Consider the following 24,894-nt stretch of genomic DNA (forward strand, 5'->3'; position numbering starts at 1 on the left):
GAAAAAAAACCCCAGATTTTTCAAAGTGGCAGTCAGTCTTTAATAACAGCAAAGAAATGCTTCGTTCAAGTCAAATCCTTCACACGAAAGCAAAAAATAAAACCGACTGATCAATTCAAACAATTTCTATGGCAGGTCAAACAGAAACCTTTAAAACACAACCGAGCATCTTATTTTTTTCTCTTTCAGAAATGTTAACTACACAATTAAAGGTTTTTACTGATCAAAACATAGAGTGAACTAGTTTCACTGGAGACAACTCAAACAAGATTAGTGTCTGATAGAAACATAACATTCATTTTACAATAAAAATATCTGCACAAAAAACATCAAAAAAGAAAAAAAAAAAGGCTCAAAGAAAAAGGGTAATGCAAAAAATAGAAATGTTTGCTTTTCATCTTTTCAATACAGTCACAAATCACACAGCGGTGGCAACAAATCTCTTTAAAATTTACATAACTGAAAGATAAAGATACCCACCCACGATCCCTCCCACCCCAAGACTTGATTGTGTTCATTTTTAAGAGCGTATACTGCGATTACAACGGATTCCCGACTGAACAAAAGCTGCACATCAAATCTTGGATATCAAGACCATCAAAAAAGGCACAAACAGACAGGTTGCACAAAGAACTCAGCAGAAGCTTTTTTTTTTTTTTTTTCTTTTTTAATACAGCTAATACCAGTAAGGTTTTCCAGTGCCCTTAATGTTCTCTCCCAAAAAAAAAAAAAAAGACTATCTACAGGCAAGTCAAGTCCCGGCAGGCACCTTGGATTACAAGTCCCCTCCCAACTACTGTAGAAGCAAGTGCATTTAATAATAATTGTGGCAGACGTGTTTACACGGCGAGCGCGAGAAGTAGTGGGACAGATGAGTCTTTACTTCACGTCTGTGCAGGTGAAGTTTGTGAGAGCAAAATCTGTCACTTCGGTAATCGAGTTTGGGTCATTTTTTATTTATTTAATAAAAAAAATGTCATCAGATGAGTTAAAAATCTCTGTGGACGGAACCAACAGAACCAGTTTTTTTGGGGGGGGAAACTCAGCAAAGAGGGAACTGATCAAAAAAGTCATTTTTTTTTTAGACATAATTGTTTTTTTGTTTCGTGTGTCTGGTAACACTTGAGTTTTACAGGCGTTATTTTGTAATATTTTCTTGAAATTCTCCTGGAAGGAACGGTGCAGTCTCACACTAATTATATGGAAAAAAAGAAAGAAGGTTTGTTTGAAATGTGTTAAGTTTAAAAGCAGCCGTTGATTTTCAGAGGAATTCCTTTGAAACAACAGCACCATTTAAGCTCAGGCTTATACGGATTCATCATCCATTTATAATAGAAAACCTTCTTCTTCATGTATTTTGGACTGTATTCTCGCCTCCAGACAAATTGCACATTTTTGCACGTTCATCTGACGTGCTCTGTACGGCCTAAAGACTCTCTAGGTTACGCTAACTTAGAAATGAATTGGAATTCATTCACTGGAAATAGACGGACTTACAATTGAAGACTTGATCAACAATTCTGATAAATGATTCATTGTTTACGTCATTTACCAAGGCTTCTTGACTTCTGTCATTTATCAGAGAGATCTGGGAACTTGTGACGGGCATTTTCCCTTCACTGTTTGAAATTTTTATTACAGATCAAACCATGATCATTTAAACAACTGACAGACTGTACGACGATGGAAAGAATCGTTTGTTGTAGCTCTACTGAACACTGACTTTAGCTCACTTACATTTAGGACCGAATGACAAAGTTATTCCCAGAAATCATCCTAGGAATGTACAGACCTGTAAAAAACGAAGCATTCCCGATTTTCTTTTTTTTCCCCCCTCCATCAATCACAGACACACATCTGCCATCTTAGCTCTGCAGGCTATTGATCTTACTAAGATAATTACAGATCAATCTGACGTCTTAAGAAGCAACTTCAGACCATCTGTAAGTCTGGTTTTGCTGACCTCCAGCGGTCTAACCCCTCACCTGGGGCCAGTGGTGTCACCAGGTGAGCGCCGGGAGCAGACTAAGTGACGGGCCGATTATGGCTCGAGTGTATTTGGGCGGAGCTCCAGCGTCCTCCTCTCATAACAGCCCCTACTTTCCTACTCCGACTCAGTCTGATGTTATTTAGCCAATAATACAAAGTAAAACTGATCCTTTGGCTCCGTCCACTGCGATTTAATTTGACCAGAGTAGCTCTGATCTCAGAGAAACGTTTGTACAACTCACACCTGCTTTTGACATTTATGTGAATGTAGAGTAAGAATGAAAAGTTGAGTTTGACGTCTCCCGTCTTCTGATAGAAACATAAAAATCATGACTTTGCCGCTCGCCCCAATCACCTTTGTCACAGACCGAATGCATCGGAAAGAAGGAAAAATAGGCCAAAGCAGCTCAACAGGTCCGAAGTCTTTGATTGAAATCTCCGATTTCTAACTGTAAGTGCCAGCAGAGGCGGATTCTTGAGGAATCCACTTTGAGACGCTTTAGTTTCCCAAGTAACACTGCTTCGTTTCATTCGCTAGGTCACTCACATGTTGCCAAATGAGCTTTCCCTTCGAAGCTGCAGCACTGTGATCTGACCGACGCCTAGGTGTGCCACGGCACCGAACATATGTGAGGCCCACTTGTAAACACAATGAAATGACAGCCGGTAGACACTGCAGTGCTACTCAAATGAAATGACATTTGAGTTGCTCACTGCTTCTGCCCCCCCCCCCCCCCCAAAAAAAGGTTTCCAAATCCACATATATAATCTTTAAAGTCTTAATTCCTTTCACTTGAAATAAAATCTTCAAATTCAACAGTCTTTAATCAGCAGTTACTGACAAGAAGTGAAAATATGGTCTTGATTTCTGCTGCAGTTGTTTTGTTTTTTTTGTTGTTTGTTTTTAGCTATACTGCGGTTGTCTGCTGGTACTGACACTGCCAACTATTATCAGTATGAAAATGTGCAATTAAAGCAAAAAGAAAAAAAGTTACAAAAGGACTGAATGGAAAACACGATCTGTTACGTTTGAGTATTATTTCAACTGTATCATGCCCGGATCCCAATTCTCAGGTTCAGGAAACAACACGTTTTGTGTTTTTTTCTGATCGGTATAAATACAGATATATGGTTATTCTCCTATTTGCAACCGCAACGAGACGTCTTCGCATCCTCGTGGAGTTTGGCTAAAAACGAGGAGGAGATCGAAAGCTGTAGAAATAAACGACGACAGAGATGAAAAAAATAAAACAAAAGAGGATGAAGAGCACGCTGAAGCAGAAGAAAGAAACGGGACAGAAAGCACCATGTGACTGGGAGGTGTGATATACCACGAAAAGTAGAAGAGAAAGAGCCTGGGCGCTCTCCCCGCGGATCTGCCCGGCTTGTGTGGCACTTAACATCGTCGTCTTTGTATACAGAGCTTATAACAGTCATGCAAAGGGCACAGTTTTATTCAAACAAGGCGAGAGAGAGAGAGAGCGAGAGAGATCAACAGAGACCGAAGAAAGAAGAAAACACGAAACAGGATGAAAAAGGGAGGCACAACAACATTTCCTCCAGACAAATCAAGTTCTGTGTGATAACTAAAGTCTTGTCCTGACGCAGTAAATTTTCCCAAATATGAAAAAATATCGTACTGTACATACAGACTTGTGTGAAATAAACGGACTTTTCCTTCAGTTTCTCATGGCTAAGGCAGAAATTGATGGTGAAACTCTTCGATGCACCTGTAATTTGGTGCATTTAAGCAACAAACTGGCGTCTTGCTGAAGCCGTTGAGAAATGAAAATGGGCTTTTTTTTCCCCTACTGTTTTAATAAAAAGAAAAAAAGGTTATAAATTCATCGGAATCAACTTCTATCGTCACACTTGCCATTAAAATGACGTAAGACTCTTTAGGATATATATATATATATATATATAGATATATATATATATATATATATATATATATATATATGCGTGCATTGGGCCTTCTGTGTGAGCGTTTTAAGGTTTAAAATATAAGGTCGTTGCTAAAATATTGATCCTCATCAACACCAAGTGATGGCTTGTGGCCCGCAAAGTCTCTGGCTGATTATGTGATTTCATTGCATAAATCAGTTAATTTCATTTGGGTATTTCTTTTTTCAAACACATAAAGAGGGAAAAACGATGAGAGATATCCCTTGTAACAGTGCGACAAAGGTTAGAAAATCCGAAAGACCTTGTGTTTTCATGATGCAATGTAGGCAGAGTTATAGTCACGACAGTTGCACCAAAAAACACAACAGCTCGTCTATTACTGTGTTTTGACAGGACATAAAAGATGTTGAATAAGATTAGCCAGAGCAAAACGCCTTTGAGACACACACAAAAAAATAAATTGTTTATCTTGGCTTAAAACACAAAATCACCCCCAAACTGTAAGCTGTGATGTGACCCCCCCCCTGCCCCCTTACCTCCGAGGGAGAGAGAGACAAAAGAGAAGAGAGAGACAGAGAATGACTGATTGATTGATTGATTGATTGATTCCTGACGCCATTCCTGAGCAAAGTGGACTTGACGAGTGAGACCCAAGGAATCCGGGTGATGTGGACAACAGGAGAGGAGAATTTAAAAAAAAAAAAAAAAAAAAATATCACAGCAACAGTGTGGCGGCGGGGAGGAGCAGTGGCAACGCAGAAGCCAGTCCACAGAGTAACCTGGAGGGAGAAGAGACAGTGACGATGTGATGAGTTGTTCATTTTCATAGTTACCGACACAGTTGCAGTGGAGAACAGGACGGAGTACACCCCCCGGTCAATACCACTGGCTAATCACACATCCTGTCCATTTAATACCATTTGTTTTGTTTTTAGCCAAAGCCCAAGAAGAATGGAGCCAATTAATTTTGAAAAACAGAAATGTTTGACTAATTAAACAAAAACTGAAAAGGTCCATACATGTGTGTGTGAGACCCAACAGCAACAAAAGTGAGTACATCGGTACTTCATCAGAGAGATTCCTTTCTTTTGTCTTTCACACGTCTGTGGGGAGATTTGCTGTTTGGGTGATTTTGATGATTTTGATGATGGTTTTGTTGCTCTACCTTCCGTTTTTAAAACCATCCTAAGGTTTCCTATTGGATTCAAGTCGGGGGGCACACACTCGGCCACATCACAGCTTTAAAAACTCTCGCTTGATTTTTGCAGTCTGCTTTTTGATCGCCGCCATGTTGGAAAATTCCTCTCTCCTGCCCAGCTTCTTGAGACCGGCAGTCATCTTTTCGTTCAGTATTTGTGTAAACAAACGTTCATTCATAGTGCCGTCTATAAATTTCATCTCCCCTACACCTGCGACCACTGCAACACCGGTGTACTCACTTTTGGCGCACTGAGGTTGAACTTTGGGCCCGGAATTTCAACTCAGTATAATCCAACCCTTTTGTTTTTAATTATACTTAAAGATCAAATCCCGTGCACTTCAACTTAAACGACAATATTATGTCAATACATCTATAACTGGCCTAATAAACCTGCTATTCTGAAGAGATTTGTCTCAGAAATTCCATTTTCTTTTGCGCAAGACTAAAACTAAAAAACTAAAATAAATCTTAATAATGCAAAATATTACTGTGTAATGTAGATAAAACCGTCCTGAAACCCCTGACCTCTGCCTATGTTGTGTATTAATTGGTCATTGGTTTAAAGGGGGCATTTATGTCCGGTCCCAAGAGTTTTACATTTCTGGTCTGTGTGGAATAGAAATAAGACGAGCGTGCGTGACACCTTTTAATTACCAACAAATTAACAGGTGACCACCACCAGGTGACGGGCTCAGTGCAGAAACGTCAGAACACACGACTTAACAATTTTAATTTCAAAATTTTAAAAACAAGACAAGATTACACCAGTTAATACTTAAAATTTCAGTTACACTTTTCCATATTAAAAAAAAAAAAAATCCCCATTCTCAATAATTTGATATTAAATTTATCTAATAAACTTCACATTAACTTCAGCTGCTACTTCGATCCCATGGATGAGACATTTATCACAACAACACCTGGATTACATTCATTGCTGCCTTACTGCAGCTGCAAACTCCTAATGATTTAGGACGTTAAAGCTACATTTAACTGGAGTTACAGATACTGAAGTGTGAGGGATTTAGACGTGAAAAACACATTTTGAAGCTGCAAAAAACAAACTGCAGAGAGCAGCTATATGCTCTGTGCGTTTGTGCCGCTCTGATTTAGGAGATCTCACATTCTGTTCCTTTTCAGCGGTGTTATGCATGTAGCGGAGAGCAAACACAGTAATTACATACGCTGACACAAAGCGGATGATAGGCTATAAAATGTAGAGCTGATAGTTATTATCACCACCACACAAAGAATCCTGTCAGGGAGCAGCTGGTGGTTAACAGTGATCGGGGGGGAACAGACACCACATCTGAGGAGGGTCATTAGGTTGGGAAATGATCTTATCTTCGATTTCGATAGTAAATTTGCTTTCTAAGGGGTTTGAAAGCAAATATTGTTCATTAAAGACCTATATGAAGACTGTTTTTTTTTTTTTTTAAAGATACTAGAATAGTGACATTTTGTGTTTATATTCAACGTCTTTAAAAATAAATAAATACATAAATAAAAACAAAACCCTCAGTTCTCCCTCCACAATGACATTATTGTCATGACAGAAAAGCCTCTGAAACTGCACTAAGAATCTTCACTTAGATTCAGATGAATACATTTCCTTTGGGATTCATATTCGTCTGTAATCTAGCAGCACCCCAACACAGAACAGCCCACTGTACTCACAGCAGGGCAAGAAAACTGCGACACATACCTTAAATAAAGAATTCGCTGCAAATGAGAAATATGAACCCACTTTTCAACTTTTTTCATTTAATAAAAGCCAAAGTTCTTAAATAGTAAATGTTTTCTAAACACAACTAGTCCTTCAAGAACCAGGTGTAAATAAGTTCTAGTATAAAACAACCAAAACGTATATTCAATCAGGGACCCTTTGATTATAGAAAATGTAAATAAGATTACAAATATGACTAGACATTGGATGACAGCTTTCTGTACTTGACATATTTTGGATGGTACAAAAATCGGCATTGAGGTAGAATCTGCCTCCCTAAACATAACTGAACAAATGAATCCATTCTAAAATAAATGTGTGACCGTTCCGGGTAATTCTCCATATCAAGGGTGTTCATGTGTTAAAAATTTAAGTGTCATAAAACTGTATCTTTATGTGTTTTCACATCAAATTTCTATTGTTTGAATTTCCATGAAAATTTCAAAGTTTTTAAAAGGAGACAATTTTAAAAAAATAATCTAAATACAGGCACAAAAGTAGGCGTGCTTCAGATTCTGCTTTGGAAACAAACTGACAGCGACAGAGCAGAATCATGCTTAGTGGTGAGGTTTTCTTCCCTGCTTCGTACTCTACAAAAGCTAAACTTAAGTCTATATCAAAGTGTACTGTGTGAGGTCTTTACTTCAGCTCTTAAGTGGTAAGTTGCTCAATTTAACAGCAGATTTTAAAGCTGTAACACCGCTGACTTGGAACATTATTGCGAACAGTAGTTTTCATGATGGACTAAACTCCTCTGCGTTTTTAAAAGCAGCAGAGGCGGGAACATCTGACTGGGACGAGGATCTCCCTGACGACTTTTTGACCTCGAAAGGTTGGTTGTTTCAAGACTTCAGTGCAGCTAATGGTGATATTGTTCTGTACTTGTAGTTCTGAACACCGTCCCTTCTCTGGGTTTATGTCGGTTTTCGGGTTCTCGACTCTAGACTGCAGCGATGCGGACTTACCTGTGTGAGATGTTAGGACCGAAAGCCGGGCTGGAAACGCGCAGTTTCCTCAAAGATGAGCTCCTTCAGTGTCTCTTTGGGTAGGTCATCCAGCTCCATGTCAAACTTGAACGGAGCCTCAGCAACAGGCTACACAGGGCAGCAGAGAAGACACGTCGATGTAAATGTACCGTGGAGAATTCTTATTTTTCTCCCACTCAGCAATTTACGGCAGAGGCGCTAAATCTAGAGCTCCACTAAAACGAACTGTGTGAATTGTTCAGAGATTCTTTTGTTGCATTAGAAAGCGCAACATATCTGAAAACACCAAATGAAGTCGTCAGTAGCAAAGAATTTTGTACCCTTATTTAAAACAGGCCCATTTAGCAGAAGGTGACATCTAACAGACCAACATGACGGTCTCACCTCATCTGTGGGGTCGTAATATTGCTCCAGGTAAGGGTGCGCCAGGGCCTCCTCCACCTCGATCCTCTTGTGGGGGTTAAAGGTCAACATCTTGTCCAACAGGTCCAGAGCTGCGGCATAAATAACACAGCAGCAAGAGTGTGAACAGCGGGGCGAAGGAGGACTTAATTAAGGTGATTCGGAAACAACAACAATCTTGGGTGGCCACTATGGGGCGCCACAACACCGTAGATGCTGTTTAGAAATATTTGCAGGGGGAGAACTATTAGACTCACATTTTTGTTTTTACACATTGTGGAAGGAATTGCTGATTCACCTCCTTCCTGTCCAAGCTCCTCTCTCATTAGTAGTCGATGACTTAGTGATGTTTTAACAGAGGCACTAGTTATATTGTTCTTTAGGAAGGAGTCAGTTATAAACAAATGAAGTGAGGATAAAACAACACACATTTATTTTCTTCATTATTTGAAATGTCCCTCTCTCTTTTACTGTGTTCTTTGTAACTGCTGACTTCGCTTCATTGGCTTACGGAGGATGTAGGCAGACTGGCCTCTTCAGATACACATGGCTTTTCCAGCAATTTCTTTGTACCTGCCAGTAAGAATCTTAACCAGGGGGATGTTACGCAGGCCGAGAACAGCAGTGACAGTGTCGGCTACAGGTCTGATGGTGCCAACCGAAACGCCACAAAAGGACTGTGTGCACAATCCACTGCCGCAACAATTCCACTTTAAGTTTATAGGGTGTACAACGTCTCGTGACGGACCACAAAAACATTTTATATCAAACATTATGACTTTTCACAGCACGCAGATACTCAGAGTACCACCTCAGAAACGGTATTCTAGAAATTAGCAGGAATTATGTTTGTCAGTGAAGATGTTGTCCAGGCTCTGACCTTTTGGATCAGCGTTGGGGAAGAGGCGGTTCCACGGCACTTTGCAGCGCGACGGCAGCGACAAAAGATAGTTCCTGGCCTTAATGTTGATGATGCAGTTGAGATCCTCCTGAGAGGGAGAACCCAGGATCCCTGAGGGACGGAGAGAAGACTGTAAAGAAAAATCCCTTTCGGAGTGCACGCCTCTAAACGAAACACACTGTCTGCTAATTCACGTAGCCCCTGCTAAAAGTTTTCAGTTGTGTGAGGAAGTGTTCTTGAGCAAAAATTATGACGGAAAGAAAGGACAGACGGTCTCGCACCACGACAAAAAGTACGACTTAACAAATGCATATTAACAGCTACAGTATATATGGACTTGCAACAGGAAGCTGTTGCTACTGACAGAGTGAAATTTCCGTTCAAGTCTAAAGTTTTCAAATCTTTTATGCTCCATGTATCTTGATATGCTACAACCATTATGATATACTTATTTTAAATATATATAATCGAGGGAGAGAGATGGGCGTAATATATAGTATATACATTTTCTATGTCCAAATTAGCAGATTTTTACTATTAAGCTACATAAAGACTATTATTTCAAGTTAATTATCTGCTGGCACTACAGCAAACATGATTTACACTAAACTAAAAGTGGCGATTCAGAATAAAATTATTATGAAAAAAATAATGTTTTCTGTTTATACAATGAATACATTTAAAATGACTGGAACAAACTCTTCTGAAAACATCTTGTTCTTGTTGAGAAACCTTAACTTATCTGAAAACACACCTTTACACAAATAATGGCTGGTTTGATAATATTTGTTTCTATGCACTGAACACAAATGACACCAGACTGAACATGATCCTACTAAGAAATTAGTTGTCAATGCTCCATGTATTTTGCTTTCAGAGAGATATGAGTTAACAGGAAAGTAATGAGAAAGGTGTCTACAGCTGCAATGATTAGTTGACTGATAGACAATTTATCGCCAACTATTATTGAAGTCATTTTTTTCCTGCAAAAATTGCCATTTGATTGATGGTCCCACATTTTCAAATGTGAGGATTTGTTGTTTTTCAGAATCCTAAATTCTAGTGAACTGATTATCTTTGAATTATGGACAGTTGGTCAGAGCCAACAAGACATTTGCCGACATAACCTTCAGCTGTAGGAAACTGCAATGGCTGTTTTTCAGGGTTTTTTTTTGTGTTTTACAGCTCAAACAATTAATCGGTTAACTGAGGAGGTAATCAGCAGATGAATTTATTATAGACATTATCGTTAGTTTCAACCCTTAAGATGTCAAACTGACCAAAAAAAAAAATCATATCAATTCAAGAAAAATCAAACATTTTCTGTAATAAATGTCAAAGGCAGAATTGATTGAAGCTGATTATTTAAACGACAATACTAAAGTACCACACCAATTCTAAAAAAACTGGAGTCAAAGAGAATTATTACCCAGAATGTGGTTAAGCTGATCCAAGTAGTGCTTCCCAGGAAAGATTGGCCTGTTGGACAACATCTCAGCCAGGATGCAACCCACTGACCAGATGTCTATGGACTTGGTGTAGCCCTGAGAGTGAGGGGCACAAAGACAAAGTCATGACTACAGTATATCTAAAGCCAATTTAATATAAATTGGTGGACACATAGTTGGAATTAACGTGGCATGAATGCAACCAGTATTAAGTTAAGTCTGGTTGGGGCAGTAACAATAAAGCCCTAATCCTGGCCGTGTTAGTGCCTCCTTCTTCTAACTGTTAAACTATATTAGATTATCTGCAGGATTCAAAAAAAATAAATTTAAGACTTAAATTAGACTTAAAAAAAAAAAAAAAAAAAAAAATAGGAGCACTCTAATGTAACCTGAAATTAAATTCAAGACACAGGTTATGTAAGGTCAACAATTGTATCCCTGACTGTCAACATGTCAACATTTTACGGCAAGAGAGGACACTCACCTTGGAGTTGAGCATGATCTCAGGTGCCCGGTACCAACGAGTGGCCACATACTCTGTTAGGAAACCAGTGTGATCGTGGTCGGGATCGGCCACACGAGCCAAGCCAAAATCACAGATCTGCAGAAGGATGAGTGACAACACAGTGAACATGTGCAACATTAGAGGATACATGGTCGAATATACGCTTGATGCCATTGCATTGACAAGTTAAAAGCACCAACAGGTCGGGAAAAATGTTCAGACCCTTCAGAGCAATGGTTTGCATGGGTGATTTGTATTTGTCAGGGGAATAAACTATGATAATATTGGTCCTTAATGTATCAGTTTTCATGCTTTCTTCCTCAAAAATGATGGTCAGTAACATGCGTAATGAAATGTGAGCATTTAGTAAGTTACTAATCCTTTTTTATTAATAATAAGGCTTCATAAACACAAAATAGTTTATTACAGTGTTTAAAATAAAACCGAAACCAATTGGAGTTAGGCTTAAGAGACAATTTCGTACTGAGGAAGACTGAATGTGGAAGGATGAGCGTGAATACTGGTAATATTTGCAATGAAAATAATCAACCAATATTAAATAGGATATAAAATTTGAATTATCGGTGACTGAAAATAAGCCTTAAAAATCAGCCCAATCTGTTTAAACTGTTTTCATTTCTCTTTGAGACACGACCTTGAGATCACAGGTGGTGTTGAGCAGAAGGTTGGAGGGCTTCAGGTCGCGGTGCAGGACGTTGGCAGAGTGGATGTACTTGAGCCCTCGTAGGATCTGGTAGAGGAAATAGCAGATGTGGTCGTTGCTCAGGTGTTGAGTCTTCAGGAGCTTGTACAGGTCTGTCTCCATGAGATCCTGGACAATATATCTGCACAGATCCAGGTTAAAGAACTCTTGACTTTAATACTGCAGAAACCACACGCATTAGTCCTGTCCAGAGGAGTCTCATTTTTATTCCCATCTGGACCGAGGGAAGGGCAATTGATCCAAAAGTAGCCAAAACCCACATTATGACCCTCTAAGTGACCTAATTTTAATCATATCAATATGTTTGATAAATTCATTACTTCAAACAGGCTGATCAAAGTCATAATCGATGATTTTCTGTTTATTTTTAGTATGAAGACTTAACGTGAGCTCCACTGAGAGGATGAAGAATATTGTGAACAGGTGCATTTCATATGATATTGTTTATTAAATCATTGCAAGAGCTGAAAAAAAGAAAAAAAAAAAGAAACCAAAGACAACATGCGCTGAGAAATTGTGAGTGCATTTTTCACAATTTTTTAGCAGTTTATAGGCTTAACGATTAATCGACCATATTTTAAATAATTGGCAGATTAATCAATAATGAAAATACTCTCAACGTTCAGCTGTGATCATTACCAAGGTAAATTTGCCAATTAACGGTAATGCTGATTTTAGGTGTCATCGGTCAATTCAGTCCCTGAGGTGTCGTGGTGGTCAAATGAGCGGGTGCTCCTCTATCGACTACATGCCGAAGTTATTTAGGAGGGCCCATGTGGCCCCTCCCTGAATAACTTCTGGTGAAAAAAAAAGTTCATTTCTCTGTGGGGAGGATATTTTATCTGGAAAGGTTTCTGGTTTTTGGGTTTGGATGAATGCTCATGTTATCTGGCAAGCAGGAAGCAGTGAACTGAGTAGCTGTGGGCTTTGGTCACAGTCATTTCCAGGGTTTTCCCTCCCATTATAATTCTTGGGCAAGGCGCCTAAGCATATTTGCGAAGCCCCTAAACTGAATGAACAGAAAAACCTATATTAGACTCTACTGCTCTGGAGAGAAAGGATGCCGTATTGGTAGACTTTTTTTTTTTATCTTGACACACAGGTTTAAAAAAAGTGTTGGTCGTCCTATCTTTCAGAATTAGACGATTAAGCTTTCATTCATAACAAAAGATATTCTTTTTGAATGCAGGGACTACCAGTGTAACTGCGGTCTGTTACAGAGTGTTGCATTATGGGTTATTTGTAGCCTTAGTATATTAAGGAGTGCTCGGTGCAGCTAGCGAGTGTTTTCGAGTCCGTCTATAGCGAGTCTTTCAGAGTTAATCAGCCCTAAAAGTGTTTCATTAGTCCAGTTTGTCTCCGCAGGAGCTTCTGAAGGTCTGTGTAACATGTTCTGCTGCCAAGGAGGTAATAAATTCATGACGAGCGAAAACAAGTTCTTAACGTCCCCTGACGTCTTTACTGCAGAAATGAATCAGGCTGTCAAAACAGCCTAGAATTACGTCTGTCGCAGATGATGAGCTCAAAAAGACTGAAGTCTGAAAAACGTTAACGGTCGAGAACATAATTATGCGAGAGGAATGAGAGCGAGAGAGGAATCGACTCGCTACAGTAACTCCGTCAGCTGACTTGTGGCCACTGGGAAAGTGAGCTGTCTACAGATGTGCAACCGACCAAAAAAAATTCTAAGCGGCCAAAAAGCTGCTACATTGTCAGGATGGGGGGGGATAGAAAAAGAAAATTGCAATTCAAATCACTAAGTGTTGTTTTTATGTTCAGTGTTGTTTTGTGGTGGCGCGCAGTGAGCTCAAAAGAAAAAAATGAAGGATTACGTCTGTCGCAGATGATGAGCTCAAAAAGACTGAGTGAAAAAAAAAACGTTAACGGAGACAACATAATGCGAGGAGAGGATGAGAGAGAGAGGAATCGACTCGCTAGTAACTCCGTCAGCTGACTGACTTGACTGGGAAAGTGAGCTGTCTACAGACAGACTACCCACCGAAAAAAAAAAATTCTGCCAAACGCTGCAAATTGTCAGATGGCTACAGGATGCAGAAATTGCAGTTCAAATTAATCAACTGTATCAATTCACTTATCATCTTGTTTTTTTTTGTGTATTTAGTGCTACTGACAGAAAAAAGAGAAAGGATTAGGAAAGGACAGGGACACTTCAGTTTTTTTGTTCTTCATTTTTTACTTGTGTCTGAGGAAAAAAAAAAAAAAAAAACATTTTCCCATGCGCTGTCAGTTTCATAATTCAGTGTGTGTACTTTCCCTTTCAAGTGAATGGGAAAGGGGTCTCAGACCTTTGGATCCAACTGTTTATATTAATACTTATAAGTACTGTAAGCACTCCTGAAACCCAGGGACAACCCTGATTTCTTTTAGGTACAGCAGTGTAAAACTACACACTCTGCATTATGAAACTGACAGTGACTATGGACTCAACCAGTCTGGTACTGTTGCTGCTGGGCTACAGTGAAGAGCGTCTCTGCCAAATATATGGTGACAGGTGGCTATTACATAAGAAAACACAACTTAAGACCCCTATTCAACTACAAATGCTAGAGTATCAGACCAACCTCACTGGTTATTCAAAGAAATAATTTCAATTACAGTGTTAGAAACTTGAGGATAACCATCAAATACAAATAGTTTAACACACTGACAACTTAAAATGCCAGAAAAATGTTATTAATGCCATTAAGGCCCAACCTGATGGCTATGAATTCAGCTGCAGACACATGACATACTTTACAACCTATCAAGCGTATGTAAAAGGATACACGTCCTTCATCTGGTCAATGGTTGGCGTGCGGATAATGTCGTTGATTCCAATGATGTTCTCGTGCTTGAAGCGCAGAAGGATTTTGATCTCTCTCAGGGTGCGTTGACAATACGTCTGGTGCTCAAAAGGGCTGATCTTCTTTATGGCCACACGTATCATGTTGTCCCGATCATAGGCAGAGCTGAATTATTAAGGGAAAAAACAAACAAACAGAAAAACAAAACAAAAAACATAAACATAAACACAAAAGCCAACAATTAAGACACCAGTGTTGAAGAAACAAAAGATTTATATCTCCCACATTCAGCTTGGGTCACCACCCTTGAACCAAAAATAGTGATACTTAAGTTTTACCTTCCTGTTTTGCACATTTAGTACAGATTCCTCCGTGCTGAACCTCACCCTCACCGATACCCACATCCTCTGCTATAGAAAAGCATGGGATGGCAGTGAGCCGTCTGCAATAGGTTGTATATAAAGCCGGACAGACGCTGTGCAGATGTGGACCAATTTTAGCCTCAAATTGGTCGCCCCCGGCTAATTTTAGAATTGGGCTGAATTTCTCCCAGATCAACTGGCGTTTGACATTTAGTTCGAAGGGGGTCATGACATCCAGTTATTCACCTGAGGAATCATCCTAGACGATCAGCTAGATTTCTGGCACGTCAGAAGTTTTGGTTGGCTGCCTTTCAGTGTGAGGGGTTCCACGGTCTAATTTTACACTTTGTGGCCGGTCAACGCATCCACACAAGCTGCAGGTTCTAGTTGTGCAAAAAGGGCTGATTAAAACATAGAGTTGGAGTTAACACATTGTACAAGATTAATAAGAACCCGCCCAGCTTCCACTTTTACGTACGGCTGGGATACCACATGGAGCTGAGCTATGAGAAGCTGTGCTTACTGCATAAAGCCGGTGATGCAGTTACACACAAGTCTGTTAAAAAGAAAAATACAGCGAAAGTTGTTGAAGTTTCGCACAAAAGTAAGTACGTCACCTGCAGTTCTTCACCTAACCAGTTCATCCTTTGAAATTACCCTTTAAAAAATATTTTAAAAACAATCCACTAACATAAAAGGATAGAAACATCAAATCATATCTTGCTGTGCAGACCAAGTTTTATTGAACAGTTGTCAGGCATCTTGGTGACAAATGCTGCTTCCTTCCTGTGGTTTCTTTCTGTATTCTGTAATACAGAGCTGGGCAGAAAGTAGTGAGGTTGCTGCAGTATTAGTCAGATAAAAGAAAGAGCAGGCATATTGAAGTGGAACAGAACTCCAAACCACAGAAAATTTGACTTTATACAAGAGCTCCTTAAGAACTGATACCTGACTTTTAAGTATTTCTCTAATAGCCTGCATGACCAGAGCCGTCGGTTTAGCACGATGACACACAGCTCGGTTGATTTCGGAGACCATCACTGCTTGGTCCTGGCAGCTACTAAGCAGGTCAGGGTGGTTATGCCCTGCTGAGCGGATGCAGTGAAACTGTGTATGATCAAGCCGTGCCACAGCTCGTAACACCACGGTGCAGCTAATTGTGCTAAACCGCACTGAAGGGGAAGAGACAAGAGATAAGCTAACCTCATTTATCCACATTCAGGTTTTTCATGTTTTAGGACTATACTACCACACTGCAAAGTACTGTATAAAGCAGCCTTAAAAAAAAGAGCTGTGATGATAAAAATGTGTCCTATTGCAGACTAGAGTTTGAAAAATTACTTATTTACTTAAATGCAGCCCTGACATTTAATGATGTTAGGAAGGTTAAAAACTAGAAATAGGAACAAATCTCCTCTTGCAGTTTTTCCCTCCATACGTAATATTATTAATGTGAACAAACAATATCAAACAGTAACAAATTGCTTTACAGAGCAATAATTTAAAAATACACAAAATCATTTAACATGACGTAACACTGAGAAGTGTACAACTGGCCTTAGTCACCAAATCCTACTGAGAAATCCACGTTATTAATTATCAAGCAAGAAAAGTATTTCAGGGTTTTAAAAAATGATAAAAGTTGTCATTTTTTAGTATCAGTTCTGTGATATATTTTTACAGGTGGAATTTTTGTGGCCGATAACTTCATGCAAAAAGTGTAATATTGGCTGATACAAAAATATAACTTAAACAAACATTACTGATAAGCATCCCTTAAATTTAGTTATTAATGAGTGGCCAAACTCCAAGATTATAACGATCAGAACTGAGGGGCTGACAACTGTAACCTTATTGCGTGTTAATCAATAACAACAGTTTTGTATGTAGACCCCAAAGTGTCGCACAGCCTCAACAACAAACCTGTCGCCGTGTAAAGCACTTTCTTCACAAATATTCCTTTCAACATTTCCCATAATGTAACAATTCATATGATAGAATGAGTATTGAATGTAAGCTCAACTCCATCTTGCACTATTGCTTTCTGAAATCCAATAAAGACGAGCATAACATGTACAGGAAATGATAAAGCATGGTTGCATGCATGGGAAGCCTGGGTCTGGAAGATCTCACGGTAAAGCCAGACCCACAGAAGGGTCAATAAGTTAATGCACAAAGCTTAGGAGGTGCTGTATGTGCCTTACACATCACGCATTCTTCACAACAGATGTGATTTACTGTCAATTCCTCATTTTCAATTCAGAGTCTGCTGTCAAATATACTGCTAAAAGGAGTAAAATTAAAGGTTTTGTTCAATTTGAAAACAAGTGTTTGCACTAAAAAGAGAAAAGTGGATGGTTTACTAACAATATCCAGACTGGTTAAACACATATTTACTCTTACTACTCACTAATCTTTTCCTGAGGAGGCGTGTTGGCCATTAGCTAAGAGAATATCAAGTAAAAGGGCACTACACTTGAACACAGACAACAGTCCTGTGTGTGATCAGATGTAAACAGGAAAGAAATACCAGCATGCCCTTTGGCACAGAGAGATAAAGAAGAGCAAAATGTGGTGTAAATTAGGCTACATTTTTACCTGCAGGCATTTTCTTTAAAAGGGGTGATGCCCAGCATTTACTAACCTGCGTCAACAAGTGATAACATGTTCATGGATCCCTACAATCCTTTGAGAGCACTGGATTTTTGTTTACTCTGAAACTTTGTAATTGTTTTACATTGTGCTACCGTGCTGTAGCACAGTTTTCTAGCAGCTGGCAGGTTCAGGTGTGTGTTTTGAGAGTAGGACACATTCAGTGGAACTGTATGATGATGATAACGGGTTATTTTTATACAAAGTCCTGTTGTCCGAATTAACGATTCCAAGCAAAATAGAATAAAAACTAACAAAATGAGTTACTGTTTTACAAATGTGTAAAAATGTCTGACTGACTGACTGAGTGCGTCTACACCCAGAAGACTAATTGTTCACTTCCACTTTAAAATAATGGCCCTTTCTGTGATGAGACACATCCGCCACACCAAGAAAACCATTCCAGGTACAGACATGTCCACTGTTGAATTTCAGGCTCTTTTCACTGGCTTTTCAGTGGCTGTTTCCACTTCCTCATGCTCACTCAGATATTTTGTATTCCCACACTGGGGTCTAAACGTGCATCTTTCACTCCAACTTTAACTCCAAAAACCTGGCATCTCACTATTGTTTTTCAATTCAATAAAATATGAATAAGCAGATGTCTGGGTGTTGCTTTCCAGCGCAGTGACTATTACATTCATATATTAATTAATATTCATTTATTTAGTGATCTAAGGGTGACAGGATTCTTGAACAGTAAAGCACTTGAGATTGTAATGTTATGGTGGAAATTCAGTCCACCTATTTTCAAGTCTGTCATGAGGAATTACAATTTATAGTCTGGTGTCGGATACACAAACTGGCCAGACATCTTCAGTGCAAAGGAACTGACACAGCAAAACCAAGTCCGACTCACCAACCGCTGCCAATTAATGCAAATTACTGCTGCCAGCCTCCAAGATTTTCTGGATCTCTAAGTCTGATCTCAAAAAAAGTCTGATCTCAAACTGTTGCAACTTGTTGCCGTTTGGTGCCATCACAAAACCAAAATTGCCCAAAAGCACTGTACACTTAAGGATGACAAACTGGAAAAACTTGCAATATTAATGGTTTCCTCAAGTTCTCCAGATTTATCATTCACATCTAGCCAAGCATGGTTTTATTTCTGCACATTACAAATAACAGAAATAACTGCGAGAACGCCCACACACTATTACAAAATACGAATATGAGTTGCTATAGTGATGGGGGTGTAGGGACTGAAATGTAAACACAAGTGTACCAGCCTTCTGCGAGCGAAATATGGGTGACCTTCCTTTCCACCTTTCTGAGAGGAAAGTGTGTTTCTGCCTGTGTGTGTGCGTGCGTGTGTGTGCGTGCGCGTGTTTGTACGTGTGCGTGTGTTTGTGTGTGTGCGTGTTTGTGCTTGTGTGTTTGTGTTTGTGTGGGAAGGTACAGTTCTCCATGTGACTAATCTACACCAGTAGATACCCTCTTGTACAGCGAAGCAGGGAGCTACGAGACTTATTCATCAAAGCTAAAATCTGATCTAGGGCAGAGCCAGTTTGGCGCACACGTTCTGTATCTTCAGATACAGTCAATGGTACGGCCTCCACCAATTTTTGACACAGCACGATATTTTCTTACACATGAAGTAAACTCACAAGTTTTTTTTAGGTACACCCAGCTAAAACTAATACAGTCTAATAAACCAATCCTGCAAAACATCCAGCCTTCATGATGGGTATAATGTTCAGTTTTTATTGAAATTGTTTTAGAGAGGCGTTGGTTCAACTCTACGGCCATTTTAGAGGACGCTGTTAGAAATAGTTCACCTTGTGGTCCAGCAGAGAGTACTTCTAAAACACCGCTACCAGCTTGGCGTATTATTACCCTATTGACCTACAGTAAACTCAGCTAATAAATAAGAATGGATGAAGACACTGCGAATTGGATAATCAGGGCTCTGAAGCATCTGAGAACCAGTGCGATGGTAAGGCCATGATTGTTAAGATAGCAAGATTTATATGTGAGATAATGCTGCCCAGTTGTAAGACACCACACAGGAAAACATACAGACTGTGTGTGTGTGTGTGTGTGTGTGTGTGTGTGTGTGTGTGTGTGTGTGTGTGTAGTTGTTTGAAATTACTTGCCAGTTCGAACTGGAACTTTAAAAAAGGGGACAGCCCTATTTTGCACCATTTGCAAAAAGTGGGTATTTTACATGCGAGGATCGACTTTTTCTCCCGTTTTGTATCACTGTAAATTGAATACTTTTGATGATAAAAATAGCTGAACTGATAATAAAAATAAATCGCTAGAAATGAAAATTATATTCTCTGGTGCCAGCTGCTCAAATATCAATAATAATTCTGCCTCCATGGGAAGTAACAAGAAGGACATCGGTGGCTACGTTTAGTGCAGAGTGAAGTGACAACAATGTTAGGTCAGACTATATTTCACCATGTTTACTGAGGCAAGCCCTTCAGTTCCTTGTCAGTTTGTCTGGGCATGTAACTGAAGGAACTTTTTTGAGGAAGTACAAAGTACACTGAGTTGAGTGTGTAGTATCATTATGCTTGTCTCAGTGTACTATGAGAGTCTTGACCTGCTCAGCCTTAACACTGAAGGGTGGACTTTAATTTCCGAGACTGCTGCTCTCAGGCTCTCGGGACTTTTGAAATTAAAGCTATAACTTTACCAATGGTTTTGACTTTTACTGATGTTAACTTGCTACGTCTGGCGGAAGCAGAGCGCACCTGGCTGAACACTCGCAGCCATCTGATGGTGGCACCTGTCTAACACAGCTGACTGTAATTCCCAAATGTTAGAAAGTAGGTAAAGCACTATTTATGTTTTGTTGCTTTAACCAAGAGGTTGCAGGCAACGCGCTGATACCTCGATGAAGGTAGAGCTGAAACGATGAGTCAGTTAGTAAATCCATAGAAAATTAATCTGCCACAATTTTGATGATCGTTTAATCTTTTGGGCCATTTGGAAGCAGAAATGCTCAAATTTCCAACTTCTCAAATATGAATACTTTCAGTTTTTCTTAGTCTTCTACGATAGTAAACCAATATGTAAATGAAAACTTGGGCTTCAGGAATTTTTGTTCTGGGAAGCTTGAAATTGCATGATAAATCAAAAGCAATACTATAGAAATAGGCCTGTAGTCCTGTAGACTGACCTATTGGTAACTTTAGATAAAGGACTTGTAAATTCAGTATCTTCTAGGGTTATAATTAACGATTCTTTTCATTATGGATAAACCTGCAGGCTATTATCCCAACTAATTGATCATTTATTTTGTCTATAAAATGTCTAAGATGTCAGAAAATAGTGAAATATGCCTGTTACACTTACCCACAGCCCATGGTGATGTCTTCAAATGACTTGTTTATTTTGAAAAGCAGTCCAAAACCCAAAGATATACGGTTTGATACCCAGCACTACAAAGAAAATCATTAAATCCTCACGTCGAGAAGCTGGATTCAGCTACCGATTCATTTTCTGTCCGTCAACTAATCCCTGCAGCTGTAGTATGATCTTTTAATTCGCTTCTGTAACATTTTTATTCACAGGCTCTTTTAAATTGAATTTTGACTTTATATAATACTTCTGACACTATACTTTTATCGTCTTTTTTGAGTCTTTTTTCTGTCTATTTATAACCTTATTCAATGTGAGTAAATTTACCTGCATGTGTTTACTGCAATTATGTGTTTAACTTTTTTTATGTTTCTTTTGCATTACTTACTTACTATCATCATCATCATTATTATTATAAATGTAGCTATTGGAACCCTAATTCACACCTTTGAAGGCACCTTTACAAATGTATTAGTGTCACAGATTTTCTCGTAATTTAACTGACGTGCTTCTGGTGACAAACGATGCTCTGATGACGATACGAGCGGCACTGTGGTCTCTTCTGTGCAACTGTGCATTCTGAAGAGAATATGCTCTGAGATGACTTTCATGTTTCCTCTGCTTCTATATTATTTTCTGAGCATGCTCAGTGCCAAGGAAGGAGCAGGCGGGGGGCTGAATAGAGAGGAGCGGGGCTCTGTTTCTAAGGAGATGGGAATACAAGGCTTTACGCTGCAGCCGCTGTGTTATGCAATAGGGCTGTTACCATGGCAACGTTCGAGGGGTTGGGTTGAAGGAAGAAGGGGAAAAGCTCACTGTGCTTAAGGGCAACGCGTACCGAGAAAGTGCAGATATGAAAGTCTATGCACAAACGCAAAGCCCTACGTTTTGCAAAGAAATATAAGTGTCAGGTTTCAGGGACAGGCTTCAAAATAACACTCACAAGCCAGTGTGCAGTGAGGGTGTTGGTTTGCTCCATTAAGCAATGGTACTGCAGGATTACGGTGTCCTGCTATTTCAGGGTTTCTGCAGGGTTCACCAAATTTAAGACTTTTTTAAGACATTTTTATCACCACAGGGCCAGTGTAGCATCTGTTTCACAGTCATACTGGCCAAAATATGAAAGATATCAATGAAAACCAGTAGGGATGATAAGGCCTATTTATTATTTACCAAGAACATTAATTTCTTGATAATTATATCACATTTTTGTAGTATATATCAATAATTCCTAACAATATCATTAATCATTAAACATGACCTGCGCCTGGCTAAGCAGCATAATATGGATGCATGAATGGGAGGATTGGTGGATGGATTAACCATTTAAAAATAACTCATTAATTTAAGGTCCACATATGAATTTTACGTAAGGGCCGAGATCTTGAAAAATAGTACAGGAGACAGTTTTTCTTTGTTTTGTTTGTATTGTTTATATTGTTTTATCTGAAAAGCCCATTGGTCAGACAAAACAAGGCGTCTGAAAACAACACCTTGGGCTCTGAGAAAACTGATGGGCTACTTTTTTTTTTTACTATTTTCAAATATTCTATAGACTAACTGATTAACTGATAATGAAAATACTCATTAGAACGCTGCTACCAAAATATGGCATTTAAAATTCATGCTGCGTTATGTAACCTTACCTTTACATTCCCATTGTTTCTTCCCCATATTTCCCTACACGTAATCTACTTGATATGATTTCAGTGCTACCAAGATACATTCATATAATCCACGACCTACTGATTATGCTACCTAAGCTAATTTATTGCTTATAATACCAATTCTACATTTGATTTGTGCAGACATGTATTCTGTTATTCTTCGCTTTGGAATCCATATCACCATTTTAGTTCGGCACAAAGATCAATTTAGCATGGGGGTCTTTGGCTAAGTAAAAATCACAATTTGAGGACATACACGAAGTATAAATCAATTCTGCTTTGCACATTTGGTCACTTAAAGATTTATCCGTGGGAACTATTTCAGAATTGGCTGCATGCGCTTTTTTTGCTTATCAAAATAGTCGTTACTGTCGATACGGACCACAATAACCATTTTTTTACAAGGTGACTGTGAGCTGTTTGTGTTTACAGTTATTTTCCCATCAAACCTTTCATGGTTATATGTTGAAATGAGCTCCGTTTGACAAACTAACTATGATGGACTGGAAACCTGACTTCTGCAAAATGCACGCTCAAACATGCTCCAGCCCTCCACAGCAAAATACAATGGACACGTAATTAATGACATGAGTGCACAATGCTATACAAATGTTGCCCTAATGCAGGAAAACAACGTTTAGGACTATTGGTAAAGCACTCTGACTCACTTTACTGGGCCTGTTTTGTCGGTTTTCTTTTCCTGCCTGGACAAGAAAAATACACTATTACAGAAATCCATTGTTTCACTAATTTGTTTCACTCAAGGAAACTTTACAGTGGCTTCTGCAGGGTTCATCAAGTTAAATATGGCCTCCAAATGTATGTATAATGAAAAACCAGCAGGAATGATATGGAATTTAATGCCACATTTTTTAAGTACTTCCCAGCAGTATATAATAATTTCTAACAGTAATTCATTAAACTAACACGGTCTTGACCCAGCTAAGCATCAGAATATGGATAGACGGATTAACCAATTAAAAATGATTCATTCATTTATGTTTTTGCTAAAGTCAACACTTGCTCAATTTTGAGACGTTGAGCTTCCCAGCTACTGTAGCAGCAGTAGTGACAGTGTTTGCTACAGGTATGAAGGTGCCGACTGAAACTCAGCTAAAAAGGATTAAACGGCCTCCTGCAACAAAACCCACTGTCATAATAATCCCACTTTTAGTTCAAACAGTAGGTGTGTTACGTGTCCTGACAGCCCACAATCTCATTGTATCAATAACATTTTATAACTAATATTACTGCCTACAGCAGGCAAGAGAAAAGATCCAAGACTTAAATTAAAGACTTTTTAATATCTTCTAAGGCCTCTTTTTTCTTTTACAGGAAACTGACTTCAATGCTTTAAGACTTTCTCGAGATCTTTCCACAGACTGTGAGCAAACTTTGAGGAAGTGACTTTGAGGAAGCAACTTTTCCCTCCTTGCACTATGCACACAATATACATTGAGCTTTGATATTTGTCTTAATAGATCCTCACTGTGTATATATTAATCAGCAACTATTTGGTAATCAATGAATCATTCCAAAAGTGATTCTCTGGAAAATTGTCATCTTAATGATTCACTATTTTATGATGTTTTACAGACCAAAAAACTTATCAATTAAACAAGAAGATAACCGGCAGATCATAGGATCATGAACATAGTCATCAGTTTCTAGCCCTAATTTGAAAAAGCAAAAGTCCAAAACCCAAAGATATTCAGTTTACTATGAAAAATGATAAAGAAAATCAACAAATCCTCACATTTGAGAAGCTGCAAATAATGAAAAGGTTTTTCCTATTTGTTTCTGTAAATTTCCCTGGTGTAGTTGTCTTTCCCCCTCATTCTTATACTGACTCACATGCAGGCTTTTTAAATGAACAGTTGTTATTGTGTTGTATTGTTTTCAGTCAGTATGACTGGAGCTGGAGCCGCTGCACTTTTGTAGTTTCTTCAAAATAGCAGCTGGGTTACGCAACAGGCTTAAAAAGAGACAGCACGGAAAGGTATCAAATAAATATCAAATACAGATTTGCTTCCTTTGTTGAATAAATGAGGGAAATTAATTCACAGAATTTCACATTTGTTCCTATTCTGTCGATATCTTAGGTTTGAATCCATTATCACAGAAACTAGCACGACAATAGATTTAATGTATGTGTTTCATTTACCTAAAAAAAGCTTAAGTAAAATTGGCTATATAGTCAACCGAATGACATACTGTTTGTAGAGAAATGTGCTGTATAAATAACCGCTCTTTCCACTGTAAGAGAAGTCAGACAGCAAAACATTTTTGTGATGAGTGTAAAATGGC

At 38.9% G+C, this 24,894-nt stretch overlaps 1 protein-coding gene across 1 annotated transcript in view; it reads right to left on the bottom strand.

The window, feature by feature from the left end:
• Positions 1 to 1,073: 1,073 nt before the first annotated feature.
• The window catches only part of mapk1 (mitogen-activated protein kinase 1), a 33,154-nt gene continuing 9,333 nt past the window's right edge, over positions 1,074 to 24,894 (bottom strand). Inside the window, exons 2-9 of the mRNA XM_040155105.1 lie at positions 14,577 to 14,759; positions 11,722 to 11,911; positions 11,046 to 11,162; positions 10,543 to 10,657; positions 9,093 to 9,224; positions 8,195 to 8,304; positions 7,790 to 7,918; positions 1,074 to 4,676 (exon numbers count right to left, since the gene is read on the bottom strand). Coding sequence (XP_040011039.1) covers positions 7,802 to 7,918; positions 8,195 to 8,304; positions 9,093 to 9,224; positions 10,543 to 10,657; positions 11,046 to 11,162; positions 11,722 to 11,911; positions 14,577 to 14,759 — 964 coding nt within the window. The 3' untranslated portion in view covers positions 1,074 to 4,676; positions 7,790 to 7,801. The remainder of the gene's footprint in view (positions 4,677 to 7,789; positions 7,919 to 8,194; positions 8,305 to 9,092; positions 9,225 to 10,542; positions 10,658 to 11,045; positions 11,163 to 11,721; positions 11,912 to 14,576; positions 14,760 to 24,894) is intronic.

Source organism: Xiphias gladius, chromosome 19 (genome assembly GCF_016859285.1).
Source record: "Xiphias gladius isolate SHS-SW01 ecotype Sanya breed wild chromosome 19, ASM1685928v1, whole genome shotgun sequence".
Classification (NCBI taxonomy): Eukaryota; Metazoa; Chordata; class Actinopteri; order Istiophoriformes; family Xiphiidae; genus Xiphias; species Xiphias gladius.